Source organism: Thalassophryne amazonica, chromosome 12 (assembly GCF_902500255.1).
Source record: "Thalassophryne amazonica chromosome 12, fThaAma1.1, whole genome shotgun sequence".
NCBI classification, from domain to species: Eukaryota; Metazoa; Chordata; class Actinopteri; order Batrachoidiformes; family Batrachoididae; genus Thalassophryne; species Thalassophryne amazonica.
The window spans coordinates 14,448,130-14,462,424 of NC_047114.1; the positions used below are offsets into that span (position 1 = coordinate 14,448,130).

Here is a 14,295-nt window from a genome sequence, read left to right on the forward strand (position 1 = left end):
ATTTACAATCTTATTGCTGGTCTATAAAGCTTGGAATGGTCATGGACCAAAATACATGGCAGATTTATTAGTTCCCTACAAAGCATCCACACCCCTCAGGTCATCTGGGACAGGTCTGTTGTGTGTTCCCAGAACTAGAACTAAACAAAGTGAAGCAGCATTTAGTTATTATGCTCGTCACCTGTGGAACAAACTTCCTGAATACCCGAGGTCTGCTCGAACTGTCAGATCATTTAAATCAGGGCTGGAAACATTATTGTTTACTGTGGCTTTTTCATAAATTATTTTTCATCATTTTTGACCTGTTCTGTCACTTTTATTAGTTTTATTTTAATTTTATTTTTCTGTTTTAATTGCCTTTTGTCTTTTAAATGCCCTTTTATTGTCATTGTCATTATCATTATTATTATTGTTTTGCTTTTCTAAACCACTTTGAATTGCCTATATATGAACTGTGCTATACAATTAAATTTGCCTTGCCATGATGAACATCTCCAGTTTCAATACATTGTTGTTAAACATTCCTGTTGAATGTTTCATCCATTAGGGCCCCTTCACACATAGCACGATTGAAGCCGACTATCACACAAAGGAGGATTTGCATGCCATTCGTGAAAAATTGGAGCCACCTCTAACACCTTGTACACCTGCCACCACAACCATGCACGCACACCAGTGGCTGAAAGACAGAGAGTGCCCTGCGAGTGCCTATTCGATCCCTCTCTCGACAGGTGTCGGACAAATTCCAGGTACCACACACGAACATCCAATACCACTCGCAGAGCACTTAAGAAACGTGTGGCCATTCACTCAGTCAGCATGAAAATAGTAACCAGGCAACTACTTTCGAGCTGATTGCGAAATTTGTCAAAGTGCCTCCACGACTGTGGCGATGCCAAGCAACACACATGTGGCGTGTGGGGGTGCACACTTACATGAATGCTGATATGTATGAACAGATTGGGAACAGCCAGCCACGTCTGAGCGCACACAGCACAGCGAGGAGCCTCTCAGCTGATCGCCGGCCAAAGACTCAGTGACAGCTGGAAATGATGGCTCAGTGCACACATTAAAAACACAGAGACCACAGCCAAGACAGGTATATAAATAAGTACAACAATAACTACATACACAATTGCATAACAAATAACTAAAAATAACACAGAAACACAGAGTGACACTTTGGTCTGTGCGCTGTACGGACAGGGGGCATGGCTGCTAATAGTATTGTCTGTTAGCAGTAACTGTATTGTCTGCTTGATGAGAGGGATTCAATAAATTTTGTGTTTTTTTGTGATGTGTGGTTTTTATTTTTTCTCTACAGCAGAGGCACGGTGTGGTGCAACATGTTCCAGCTGCTTGGACCGTGTTCGTGCACGTGCATGAGCATGCACGAAACTGTCGCCAGTGTATCTTGCACGCCTGTCCGACTGTGCGTCCCTCCTGACAGCAGGTGGAATGTTTCGTGGTTCCACATTTCATTTAATGATTTGTGGATTTTCATTCGGTTTCTGTTTCTTTGTGTGTAAAGGGGCCCTTAGAGAAGGCCACTGTAAAAAGAGTGACCATGCTTGTGAGAAGCAGCTTTTCATTCACACACAGTAGTAAATCAAACATTACTTTATCTATTTGTACAGGTGATGGAATGATGGCATCAGATGGGGAGCAATGATGTAATTACTGTTTGGATTGCAGCCAGACGTGTAGAGCAAAGAGTCTCCTATGATAAGCCCAAAGGTCAAACATGATGTCAGAGAAAGTACAGTGTTCTTGTTTTTGAGAAGAATCAACCAAAAACAACAGAATCTACAGGGTGGATGTTCTGAGATGAAAAAGTATCCTGAGGTTTTGCTGTGTTCCTGTTTGGTGGAATATACCGTATTAGCGCGTTTTAGAGCCCAGGGCCATACATCAATTGATTACACACCCACTGCAAATTAAATTATATATTTTTTTATTAAAGTTTATTAAATGCCCACCTAAAATTTTACTCTGTGACCCCCAACACATTGTAAAATACAAAAAATAAATCCATTTGACCTGTGCTCTTATTGTGCATGACAAAGGAAGTGTTCTGTCACAATGTGGATAATGTTGTACAAACGCCAAGATACAGTCAATGAGCTACTAATAGTTTGTTTTTATGTGACAAAAGTGTTTTTTACACTTTTTTTCATGGAGAGAACTGACTTCACGTGTTGACAGTCAGCAACAGACTGGATGTTCCACTGTGATGTTTTATCTTAACAAGCAGGAATCACGGACAGCAACAAATGGATTATTTAACTGCAGAGTTTCCTGGATTTGGCTGAGTTCCTCATCGATGTTTGGCTGGGTTTGTTGTCTTAGTAATGGCTGAGATTTCCTCCTCCTCAATGATTGGGTGGTGTTCAAGAGGTCTTCAAAGTATCCTTCCCATTGAGCACTGTTGTCATCATCATTCAACAGGCTCAGGCCATCTTTACTTCAAAGAGGTGTTTGTCCTTAGATGGAGGGGCTTTAGATTAATAACATATCCAGATTCTGATTGTGATTGTTTTGCTGGCACTGGAAAAAGCTTCTGCTGTAATTTCTGTCGGCAAGGGCTTGAATTTCAGCAGCCTTGTTGATCCAACACTGATTTTCAGTTTGTGTTTTTCATTTTGTAGAGTAAGCAACGTGGCAGCTGAGTGGTTAGCACTGTTGCCTCACAGCAAGAATGTCGTGGGATCACTTCCCAACTAGGGCCTTTCTGTGTGTCATTTACATGCATATTCTTCTGTGTTTATGTGGGTTTCCTCTGGGTGCTCTGGCTTCCCCCCACATCCAAAGACATGCAGGTTAGGTGAACTGGAAACTTTAAATTGGTGTGTGAATGTTTGTCTGTATGTGGCCCTGCGATAGACTGGCATCCTGTCCAAGGTGTACCCCACCTCACACCCTATGACTGCTGGGATGGGCTCCAGATCCCCCCCATGACCCTTAATTTGAATAAGCGGGTACGCTGTAAAAAAAAAAAATTGACTTGTGGTTACTTAAAAAATTTGACCTATGGTTACTTTAAAAAAATGTGGCAACAAAGTGGCATATAACTGAACAGATTTTAAGTTCTACAATTTTGATTAAAAAAGTACTGAATACATTAACTAAACTTAAACAAAAAAAAATACGTACATGTTAATAAAAGAAACAGCTGAAATGAGATGGATTTAGTTATAGCACACCAAATGGTGAGTATTATCACCAAAAATATGTAGTAAATCCTTGTCAATTTCACAAGGAAAGCAACTGGCACAAGATTTACACTAGATGCCCTTCGAGGGTTGGATTTTGCCACCCTGGAGTGAAATATGAATTTTGGTGCATAGTGAAGATGGAGCTCAAGCTGCAAAAACGTGGATTTCGGTGCCAAGCTAATGGAAGTACAAGATTGGATTTGGGCACTTATTTGATATGTTGTTGTATTGTAATTTTAACCAAACATAAACTGATACATCCAACATTACAGTTATTTCTTTTACATAAATATGAAATATAATGCATCTTCCTTATTTTCACATTTTTATTGCATATCAGATCAAATTGCATGGCATAATCACAAATACGTACATATTCATAAATTTGATCACACTGACCCTATTGCTGATAGACTGCTTATCTCGTGTTTTTTGACTCCCACTGGCTAAAAATAAAGACTGAAGTTGTACAAGAACTATTGCAATTCCATGTATAATTAATATACTGAGAAAATGATTGCGCAGCTTTAAGCACTTAGAATTGTTTTTTGACAGTCCTATATTAATAAATGGATTATTACAGCTCCATTATTATCGTTATGTAATGATTTGCATCAATAAATACATGTCCATTTATCCAAACCACAATTCTATTGTGATTTTGCAGATGAGAAACATGTACGTCAAACACATTAAAACATAAAAAGTAGATAAAAGTGATCTAAGGGGAGGGAGACTACGGGCAGTTCATGAGCTCCCATGACAGTATGAAATCAAGGACTGAGACGTCGCCCGGTAAGGCGGAGCTGGGGCCCCACCATGGAGCCAGGCCTGGGGTTAGGGCTTGCGCACGAGCGCCTGGTGGTTAGGCCTTAGCCCACAGGGCCTGGCCGGGCCCGGCTCGAAAGAGCTACGTGGGCCCGCCCTCCTGTGGGTTCATCACCTGCAGAGGGGGCCATGGGGATTGGGTGGTGGTCGAGGGCGGGTGGCCCGGCAGCTCGGTCCGTGCTCACAGCCTCTGGCTGTCGGGACATGGAATGTCACCTCGTTGGGGGGAAGGATCCTGAGCTTATCAGGGAGGTTGAGAGGTACTGACGAAAGAGACAGTCGGGCTCACCTCCACGCACAGCTTGGGCTCTGGTATCCAACTCCTGGAGAGGGGCTGGGTGCTCCACTTTTCTGGCATTGCCCACGGGGAGAGGCGACACGCGGGGGTAGCATTGCTCTTTGCTCACCAGCTCAGTCACCATGTGTTGGAGTTCACCCCGGTGAATGAGAGGGTCGCGTCCCTATGCCTTCGGGTCAGGGACAGGTCTGTCACTGTTGTCTCGGCCTATGGGCTGAGTGGCAGTGCAGACAACCCGACCTTCTTGGAGTCCCTGGGAGGGGTACTAGATAGTACTCCAACTGGGGACTCCATTGTTCTCCTAGGGGACTTCAACACCCACGTGGGCGGCGACAGTGAGACCTGGAGGGGGGTGATCGGGAAGCACGCCCTCCCCGAGCTGAACCCGAGTGGTGTTCTCTTGTTGGACTTCTGTGCTAGCCACAGTTTGTCCATCATGAACACCATGTTCGAGCACAAGGGTGTCCATAAGTGCACGCGGTACCAGGACACCCTGAGCCAGAGGTCAATGATCGACTTTGTGGTCATATCATCTGACCTTCGGCCACGTGTCCTGGACACTCGAGTGAAGAGAGAGGCTGAGCTGTCGACCGATCACCACCTGGTGGTGAGTTGGATCTGCTGGGAGGAGAGGAAGCCGGTCAGACCTGGATCCAAACGTATCGTGAGGGTCTGCTAGGAACGACTGGGGGAAACCTCTGTCAGCGAGGTCTTCAGCTCCCATCTCCGGGAGAGCTTCTCCCAAATCCCGGGGGAGGCTGGAGACATGGAGTCCGAGTGGACCATGTTCTCCACCTCCATTGTTGATGCGGCCACTCGTAGCTGTGGTCGCAGGGTCTGTGGTGCTTGTCGCAGTGGCAATCCCCGAACTCGGTGGCGGACACCGGAAGTAAGGGATGCCGTGAAGCTGAAGAAGGAGTCCTAATTGTCTTTGTTGGTAGGTGAGACTCTGGAGGCAGCTGACAGGTACCGGCAGGCCAAGCATGCTGCAGCCTGTGCGGTCGCTGAGGCAAAAACTCGGGTCTTGGAGGAGTTTGGGGAGGTCATGGAAGAGGACTATCGGTCGGCCTCAAAGAAATTCTGGGAAACCGTCTGACACCTCCAGAGGTAGAAGGAGTTCTCCACCAACACTGTCTACAGTGCAGGTGGGGAGCTGTTTACCCTGACTGGGGATGTTGTCGGGCGGTGGAAGGACTACTTCGAGGATCTCCTCAATCCCATCGTCACATCTTCCAAAGAGGAAGCAGAGACTGGGGACTCAGAGGCAGACTCATTCATCACCCAGGCCGAAGTCACCAAGGTGGTTAGAAAGCTCCTCAGTGGCAAGGCTCCTGGGGTGGATGAAATCCAACCAGAGTTCCTTAAGTCTCTGGATGTTGCGGGACTGTCTTGGTTGACACGTCTCTGCAACATCTGTGCGTCTGGATTGGCAGACCGGGGTGGTGGTCCCTCTGTTTAACAAAGGGGACCGGAGGGTGTGTTCCAACTACAGGGGAATCACACTCCTCAGCCTCCCCGGTAAGGTCTATTCCAGAGTACTGGAGAGGAGAATTCAACTGATAGTCAAACCTCGGATTCAGGAGGAGCAGTGTGGTTTTCGTCCTGGTCGCGGTACACTGGACCAGCTCTACACAATCCATTGGGTGCTTGAGGGATCATGGGTGTTCGCCCAACCAGTCCACATGTGTTTTGTGGATCTGGAGAAGTCATTCGACCATGTCCCTCGAGGCGCCCTGTGGGGGGTGCTCCGAGAGTACGGGGTCCTTTGCTAAGGGCTATCCGGTCCCTGTACGACCGCAGCAGGAGCTTGGTTCACATTGCCAGTAGTAATTCAAGCCTCTTTCCTATATATGTTGGCCTCAGCCAGGGTTGCCCTTTGTTACCGGTTCTGTTCATTACCTTTATGGACAGAATTTCTAGGCGCAGTCAGGGTGTAGAGGGGATCCGGTTTGGGAACCACAGAATCTCATCTCTGCTGTTTGTGGACGATGTGCACTGGAGTGGTTTGCAGCCGAGTGTGAAGCGTTCGGGATGAAAATCAGCACCTCCAAATCCGAGGCCATGGTTCTTCACTGGAAAAAGGTGCTTTGCCCTCTTCAGGTCGGTGGAGTGTCCTTGTCTCAAGTGGAGGAGTTTATGTATCTCGGGTCTTGTTCACAAGAGAGGGACATATGGAGCATGAGATCGACAGACGGATCGGTGCAGCATCTGCAGTGATGTGGTCACTGTATCGGACTGTTGTGGTGAAGAGAGAGCTGAGCAGGGGGGCAAAGCTCTCGATTTACTGATCGATCTACGTTCCGACCCTCAACTATGGTCATGAGATGTGGCTCATGACCGAAAGAATAAGATCGCGAGTACAAGCGGCCGAGATAAGTTTCCTCCGCAGGGTGGCTGGGTGCTCCCTTAGAGATAGGGTGAGGAGCTCGGTCACTGTGAAGGAGCTCGGAGTCGAGCCACTGCTCCTCCATGTCGAAAGGAGCCAGCTGAGGTGGCTCAGGCATCTTTTTCGGATGCCCCCTGGACGCCTCGCTGGAGATGTGTTCCGGGCACATCCCATCGGGAGGAGGCCCCGGGGAAGACCCAGGACACGCTGGAGGGACTATGTCTCGCAGCTGGCTTGGGAACGCCTCGGGGTTACCCCGGAGGAGCTGGGGAAGGTGTGTGTGGATTGGGAGGTCTGGGCGGCTTTGCTTGAGCTGCTGCCCCCACGACCCGACCTCGGATGAAGCGGAAGAAAATGGATGGATGGATGGATAAAAGTGATCCCCCAATCCAATCCCGGATAAGCGGGTTGAAGATGAGTGAGTGATAAAAGTGATTTTTGTGCAGTATTGCCCATTTAATAATTATTTTGTTTGATCAAGACCTTTTTAATCTGCTATTTGAGCATTACAACCTGTATGAAAGACCATATGAATCAAACATTTGTACCATTTTAGACATTTTAGAGGTCAGTGGCTGTTTAAATAAATGTTTCAGCTTAATAAGCATTTAAGCACCAAACTCCACCAAACATTCACTATTCAGACACAAAAAGACATTTTAGGTATTTCTATGACAATTGAGAAAGGAAGTTACTTCTAAAAGGAAAGTCATTCTTCTCTGATCTGAGCCCAGCGGATACGCTGAAATCACCACTGATTTCCACAGTAACAATATTTGGCATTATATTTTGTTGGACCTATTAAAAAATATTTCTGAAGTTTATAGAACTGACCAATTCAAAGAACATGAAGAAATGAGGTGATTGAGATCATTAATTGACCCGAATTATTGTTTTAGTTTCACAGCCATAGCTGTTTTCTGATTGGTTGATAGGTGACTCTGGACAGCTATGAACTCAGTGGAAAACTGCACTCCATGTGTGTCCACCTTAATTTTAATTCAATTTCAATTTATTTTCATTTATATAGCGCCAAATCACAACAGAGTTGCCTCAAGGTGCTTCACACAAGTAAGGTCTAACGTTACTAACCCCCAGAGCAACAGTGGTAAGGAAAAACTCCTTCTGAGGAAGAAACCTCAAGCAGACCAGACTCAAAGGGGTGGCCCGCTGCTTGGCCCATGCTACAGACATAAATTACAGAACAATTCACAGAAACAATTCACAAAACGGATATATAGGAAATGCTGTTGGTGCACAAGACAGGAGGGTTTCTAGCACAAATACAATTCCCATCTCTGGATGGAGCCACACCTTAAACAGAGAGAAAAACAGAACCAGCCACCAGAAAGACAAGAAATACAGTATAATTTGTCAGCATTAAACAACAAGAAAAAAAACAAGGAATACTAAGGTGATCGCCAGCCACTAGCCCTAAGCCTCACTAAAAGACACAGCATTTAGGTAAAGTTGAGGCTGCGGCCCGCTCAGTTTCCTGATAAAATGATTTAAAACAGTAAAAAGCATAAAACAAAACTATACCAGTATGTTAGCCATACGAAAGGGAAAATAAGTGCGTCTTAAGTCTGGACTTGAAAGTCTCCACAGAATCTGACTGTTTTATTGATGCAGGGAGATCATTCCACAGAACAGGGGCACGATAAGAGAAAGCTCTGTGACCCGCAGACTTCTTTTTCACCCTAGGGACACAAAGTAGTCCCTAGGGTGCACCGTGAGAGCGCAAAGCCCGGGCCGGTACATAAGGTTTAATTAGGTCAGCTAGGTAGGGAGGTGCCAGTCTGTGAACAATTTCATAGACTAGTAGCAGAACCCTAAAATCTCACTGGGACATGAAGCCAGTGAAGGGATGCCAAAATGGGTGTAATGTAGTCAAACTTTCTGATTCTTGTCAAAAGTCTGTCAAGTCTCCAGTTGGAGAGCCCTAATGCTGGACTGCGGTAAACCAGAAAATAGAACATTGCAGTAGTCCAATCTAGAAGAGATAAACACATGGATCAGGGTCTCAGCATCAGCCATAGACAGGATGGGACGAATCTTTGCTATAATTTGAAGGTGGAAAAAAGCAGTCTTCGTCATATTTCTAATGTGGAGGTCAAAGAACAATGTAGGATCAAAAATTACCCCAAGGTTCCTCACTTTGTCAGTGTGATGTATGACACACGAGCCTAGGTTAAGCATTAGCTGGTCAAATTGATGCTGATGTCTCACTGGACCAAGAACCATCATTTCAGCCTTATCAGAGTTTAAAAGTAGGAAGTTTCTAGGCATCCAATTTCTCACTGATGCAAGGCAATCTTCTAAGGATTTTATGTGAACGAGATTACCAGCAGTTATCGGCATGTATAACTGAGTATCATCAGCATAGCAGTGAAAGGTAATCCCAAAATGCCACAATATGTGCCCAAGGGGTGCTATATAAAGGGAAAAAAGCAGGGGGCCTAAGACGGACCCCTGTGGAACTCCAAATTTCATGTCACTAAGGCTAGAGGTAGTGCTACTGTACAAAACACAGTGAGAACGACTGGTCAAGTATGACGTCAGCCATGCAAGGGCATTCCCGATAATCCCAAAATGATTTTCCAGCCTATCAAGTAGAATATGATGATCCACTGTATCAAATGCAGCAAATGGGCGCCTTGGTGCATGTTTTGCCGTGAATTCTCAATGTGAGAAATACAAGGTGTGGTGTGCGTGTGAACTGACTGGAATGTGTGTGTCTCACGGTCAGGGCTTAAAACTTGAGAGCCCTAAAGTGAGTGTTCAGTTGTTCCTCATCAGTCTGAGCTCTATCACAGCCAGGAAGAGCATAAAGTCGTGAAACATCCATTTAAATATCATTCAGAAAAATAGTTGCCAAATGTGATCCAGTGCTTAAGCTGTGGGTCTCAAGGGGGACGTGTGGTTGTACCTTTCTGTCGGGGGGGTCCAGCGGTCTCCAGCCATTGGCCCTGAGCTGGTGAAGCTCGTCGAACTTCAAGCTGATGTTTTCTATGGACAGCTGAAGCATGTCCCAAAAACCAGCCAGATCAGAAGCCACAGGCCGAGGGTGGGCGTTGGGGTTCTGAGACATGCAGAGGAAACAACAAAGACTGTAAAAGTAGATGGACACTCAAAAAGCACACAGCTGTGGATGTAAAGTGACTATGTCCAACTCCACGATAGACACGAGGCCATGAGGCCGTGTTCCCTTCTGCTTTTCAGTTTGATAACCGCCCTCTGGGGTGGGGAAAGGAGTTTCTGAATTAGAGCCCAACAGCCACAAGGACAACATACTTTCAACAAACACAAATGGTTCACTGGCCGAAAGCATCATCGTACATCAAGAATATACAATAAATTTTAAAAACACCTTTCGAGATAATTAATGAATCTGCTTCATATGTGCAGGGATATTAATAATATTTACTATAACCCCAAATCCGAAAAAGTTTTGACAAATGTCATGACATGCAAGTTAGAAACACAAACTCATTTGACTTCTGTTTGATTGCAGACCATATAAACCCAAGATATATAATGTTTTCTGTGGTCAGCTTCATTTCTTTTGTTAATGTACACCCATTCCCGCATTTTATTAACAACCTACAACAAAAAGTTGGAATGGGGGCAACATATTAGAACTTTAAGGACTAAAGAATCACTTTTATACCAAAGCTTTATGGCTCACCAGATTTTCCTCACACAGCTCCTTGAACTGTTGGAACTTTTGGGACATTAGAAGCTGAGCACTTCCAACAGCACTTCTGATCTTTCCGAGAACTAAAAACAAAGACACAGTTAAAGACAAAGATAATATGCATATTTCTCCTGAAAACAACAACAAAAAGGGTTTCGTTGTTACCACAAAATTCTATTGATAAAACATTCATATGTACTTGATTAAAAATTACATGCAAACGATATCGTATTTCAGACATTTAGTTATTGTTGAATCCATGTATTTAAGCAAACGTGAATAATTATACTGCGTTCTGCTGAAGGGACCTTTCTTCCATCTCTCTCTGTCTGTAGCAGCAACAAGTATAAAAAAGAAATACACAAACTCTATATTATTGTTGTAAAATATAATAATACAATAACATGCTTTTGGAGGGCGGTATGCATTTTCAGAGGCCCGACGTTCGTGCCCAGTCGCCCAAAATGACCGATATTTGCCGAGTTAGACAAGGACGAATATCGGCCATTTTGGGCGACTGGGCATGAACGGAGGGACTCAGAAAATGCATACCACATGACAACAGCATGTTATTTGCATTATTATCACTTTACTGAGATACACAACACGTAACGCATACATAAAAAGTTGGCTCACTTTAACGTTTGTCGTGTCGGTTCGTGCGCGCTGCTCTCCGAATTCGGCAGTGCATCCTCATCAAGCTGGCTGCTTTTGCTGCGCTGTTCTTTGTCATACTATCCATAAGAAAATCATCCGGAATATCCATATTGGGACCAACACACACACTTCTCGCCTTTTTATGTTTTCCTCTGCGGACAGTTCTTGGGCTGCGCGTGCTATGACGTTATTTGTTTATGCACAGCGGGCGGGTATAGCCAGATAGTGTCTACGTAAATCTACGATACGGGCCTAGCAACGCCTCGCCTAAAGTGATAATAATACCTAATAAACAATGATTCTAAATCAACATAATTTGGTTGCTGAGGGAAGAAAATTGTGGTTTCCTGTGGAGCAAAAAGCAGATGGCAATCAGACTGTTTTGGTATTTGAAAGACCTATATTCAATTGAATACACCACAAAGACAAGATATTTAATGTTCAAACTGATAAACTTTAAGGTGATAAACTCAATACGTGTTTGGGAACTGAGGACACTAATTGTTGAAGCTTTGTAGGTGGAATTCTTTCCCATTCTTGCTTGATGTACTACTTCAGTTGTTCAACAGTCTGGGGTCGTCCGTATTTTGCGCTTCATAATGCGCCATACATTTTCAATGGGCGACAGGTCTGGACTGCAAGCAGGCCAGTCTAGTACCCGCACTCTTTTACTACGAAGCCACACTGTTTTAACACGTGCAGAATGTAGCTTGGCATTGACTTGCAGAAGTAAGCAGGGGCCTTCCTGAAAAAGACGTTACCTGGATGGCAGCATGTGTTGCTCCAAAACCTGGAAGTACCTTTCAGCATTGATGATGCGATCACAGATGTACAAGTGCCCATGCATGTAGATGTTGGCTTTTGAACTTTGCGCTGGTAACAATCTGGATGGTCTTTTTCCTCTTTTGTCGAGAGGACTCGACATCCATGATTTCCAAAAACAATTTGAAATGTGGACTTATCAGACCACAGTACACTTTTCCACTTTGCCTCTGTCCATTTCAAATAAGCTCGGGCCCAGAGAAGGAGGTGGTGTTTCTGGATGTTGTTGATGTATGGCTTTCACTTTGCATGGTAGAGTTTTAACTTGTACTTGTAGATATAGCGACTGTGTTAAATGACAATGGTTTTCTGAAGTGTTCCTGAGCCCAGATCCTTTATACAATGATGTCAGTTTTTAATGTAGTGCTGCCTGAGGGATCAAAGGTCACGCACATTCAGTGTTGGTTTTCACCCTTGCTGCTTACATGTAGAAAGTTCTCCAGATTCTCTGAGTCTTCTGATTATATTATGGACTGTAGATGATGGAATCCCTAAATACCTTGCAATTGAACATTGAGAAACATTGTTCTTAAACTGTTGGACTATTTTTTCATGCAGTTGTTTACAAAGTGGTGATCCTCGCCCCATCTTCACTTGTGAATGGCTGAGATTTCTGGGGATTCTCTTTTTATACCCAATCATGACACTCACAATTAGTGTCCTCAGTTCCCAAACGCTTATTGAGTGTTGTTAGAAGGAAAGGTGATTTAACACAGTGGCAAACATACCACTGTCCCAGCTTTTTTTTAAATGTGTTGCAGGCATCCATTTCAAAATGAGCAAATATTTGCACAAAAACAATAAAGTTTATCAGTTTGAACATTAAATATCTTGTCTTTGTGGTGTATTCAATTGAATATCGGTTGAAGAGGATTTGCAAATCATTGTATTCTGTTTTTATTTACATTTCATACAACATCCCAACTTCATCGGAATTGGGGTTGTATATATACACACACACACACACACACACACACACACAGAGAGAGAGAGAGAGAGAGAGAGAGAGAGAGAGAGAGAGTAAAACCCACATATAATGAATTCAGGTGGCCCAGCGAGTTTTGTCCATTATAATTGAAATCCGTGATATGTAAATATTTCATTCACTCCTCAAATAGTTTCCAGGGTATCAGCTCTTCAGAGCTGTGTTGAGGTTATTGGTGGCTGGATGGCAGCTAACTACAATGAACAAAAATATAAAGCAACACTTTTGTTTTTCCACCCATTGTTCGTGAGCTGAACTCAAAGATCTAAAACATTTTCTGTCATTTCTTTCACAAAAGTCCTATTTTTCTCATATACTGTTCACAAATCTGTCTAAATCTGTGTTAGTCAGCACTTCTCCTTTGCTGAGATAATTCATCCCACCTCACAGGTGTGGCATATCAAGATGCTGATTAGACAGCATTATTATTGCACAGGTTATTATTGCACATGTACAAGTATATATATATATATATAGAGAGAGAGAGAGAGAGAGAGAGAGAGAGAAACCCAAAGCAAACCGACATCAGGACTACTCCACACAGCATCTGACTGGCAGCTGCAGGTTGACCTGGGTAGGCAGCTGAGGTTCCCCCAGCAACAACATTCCTTCGCCCAGATATGATCATGACCTCTCAGTCTTCGAAACAGCTGATCATACTGGAGTTGACAGTGCCCTGGGAAGAAAACATCGAGGAAGCCAATGAGAGGAAGAGGGCTAAGTACCAGGAACTGGTGGAGGAGTGCAGGGAGGGAGGCTGGAAGACAGTCTACGAGCCCATAGAGGTAGGCGGCAGGGGATTTGCAGGGCGGTCTCTGTGCAAGGTCCTCAGCCGCCTGGGAATTGTAGGAGCGGCAAAGAAGAGGGCCGTCAAGTCCGCAAGCGAAGCCGCCAAAAAGGCCACCAGGTGGCTTTGGATGAAGAGGGCAGATCTGTGGGCTGCTACTGGGACGCAAGTCGGGACTTGATCACCCTCGGCTGGGTCGCCTGGGTGAGGGTGTATGATGTTGCAAGACCCGAAACACCCGATGACCCCAGGATACATCACTGATGATGCATCCCAGTGTATCCATGAGGTGTATTTTGAATAATCAGTGAGGAAAATAAGTATTTGAACACCCTGCAATTTTGCAAGAAATCATGGAGTGGTCTGAAATTTTAATCTTAGGTGTATGTCCACTGTGAGAGACATAATCTAAAAAAAAATCCGGAAATCACAATGTATGATTTTTTAATAATTTATTTGTGTGTTACTGCTGCAAATAAGTATTTGAACACCTGCCAACTAGCAAGAATTCTGTCTCTCACAGACCTGTTAATTTTTCTTTAAGAAGCCCTCTTATTCTGCACTCTTTACCTGTATTAATTGCACCTGTTTGAACTTGTTACCTGTATAAAAGACACCTG

General features: G+C 44.3%; 1 protein-coding gene across 1 annotated transcript in view; it reads right to left on the reverse strand.

Moving 5' to 3' along the window:
* dlgap1a (discs, large (Drosophila) homolog-associated protein 1a) overlaps positions 1 to 14,295 on the reverse strand; it is a 415,980-nt gene that overhangs the window by 45,514 nt on the left and 356,171 nt on the right. The window contains exons 12-13 of the mRNA XM_034183790.1: positions 10,416 to 10,507; positions 9,657 to 9,809 (exon numbers count right to left, since the gene is read on the reverse strand). Of these exons, the coding sequence (XP_034039681.1) occupies positions 9,657 to 9,809; positions 10,416 to 10,507 (245 nt within the window). The remainder of the gene's footprint in view (positions 1 to 9,656; positions 9,810 to 10,415; positions 10,508 to 14,295) is intronic.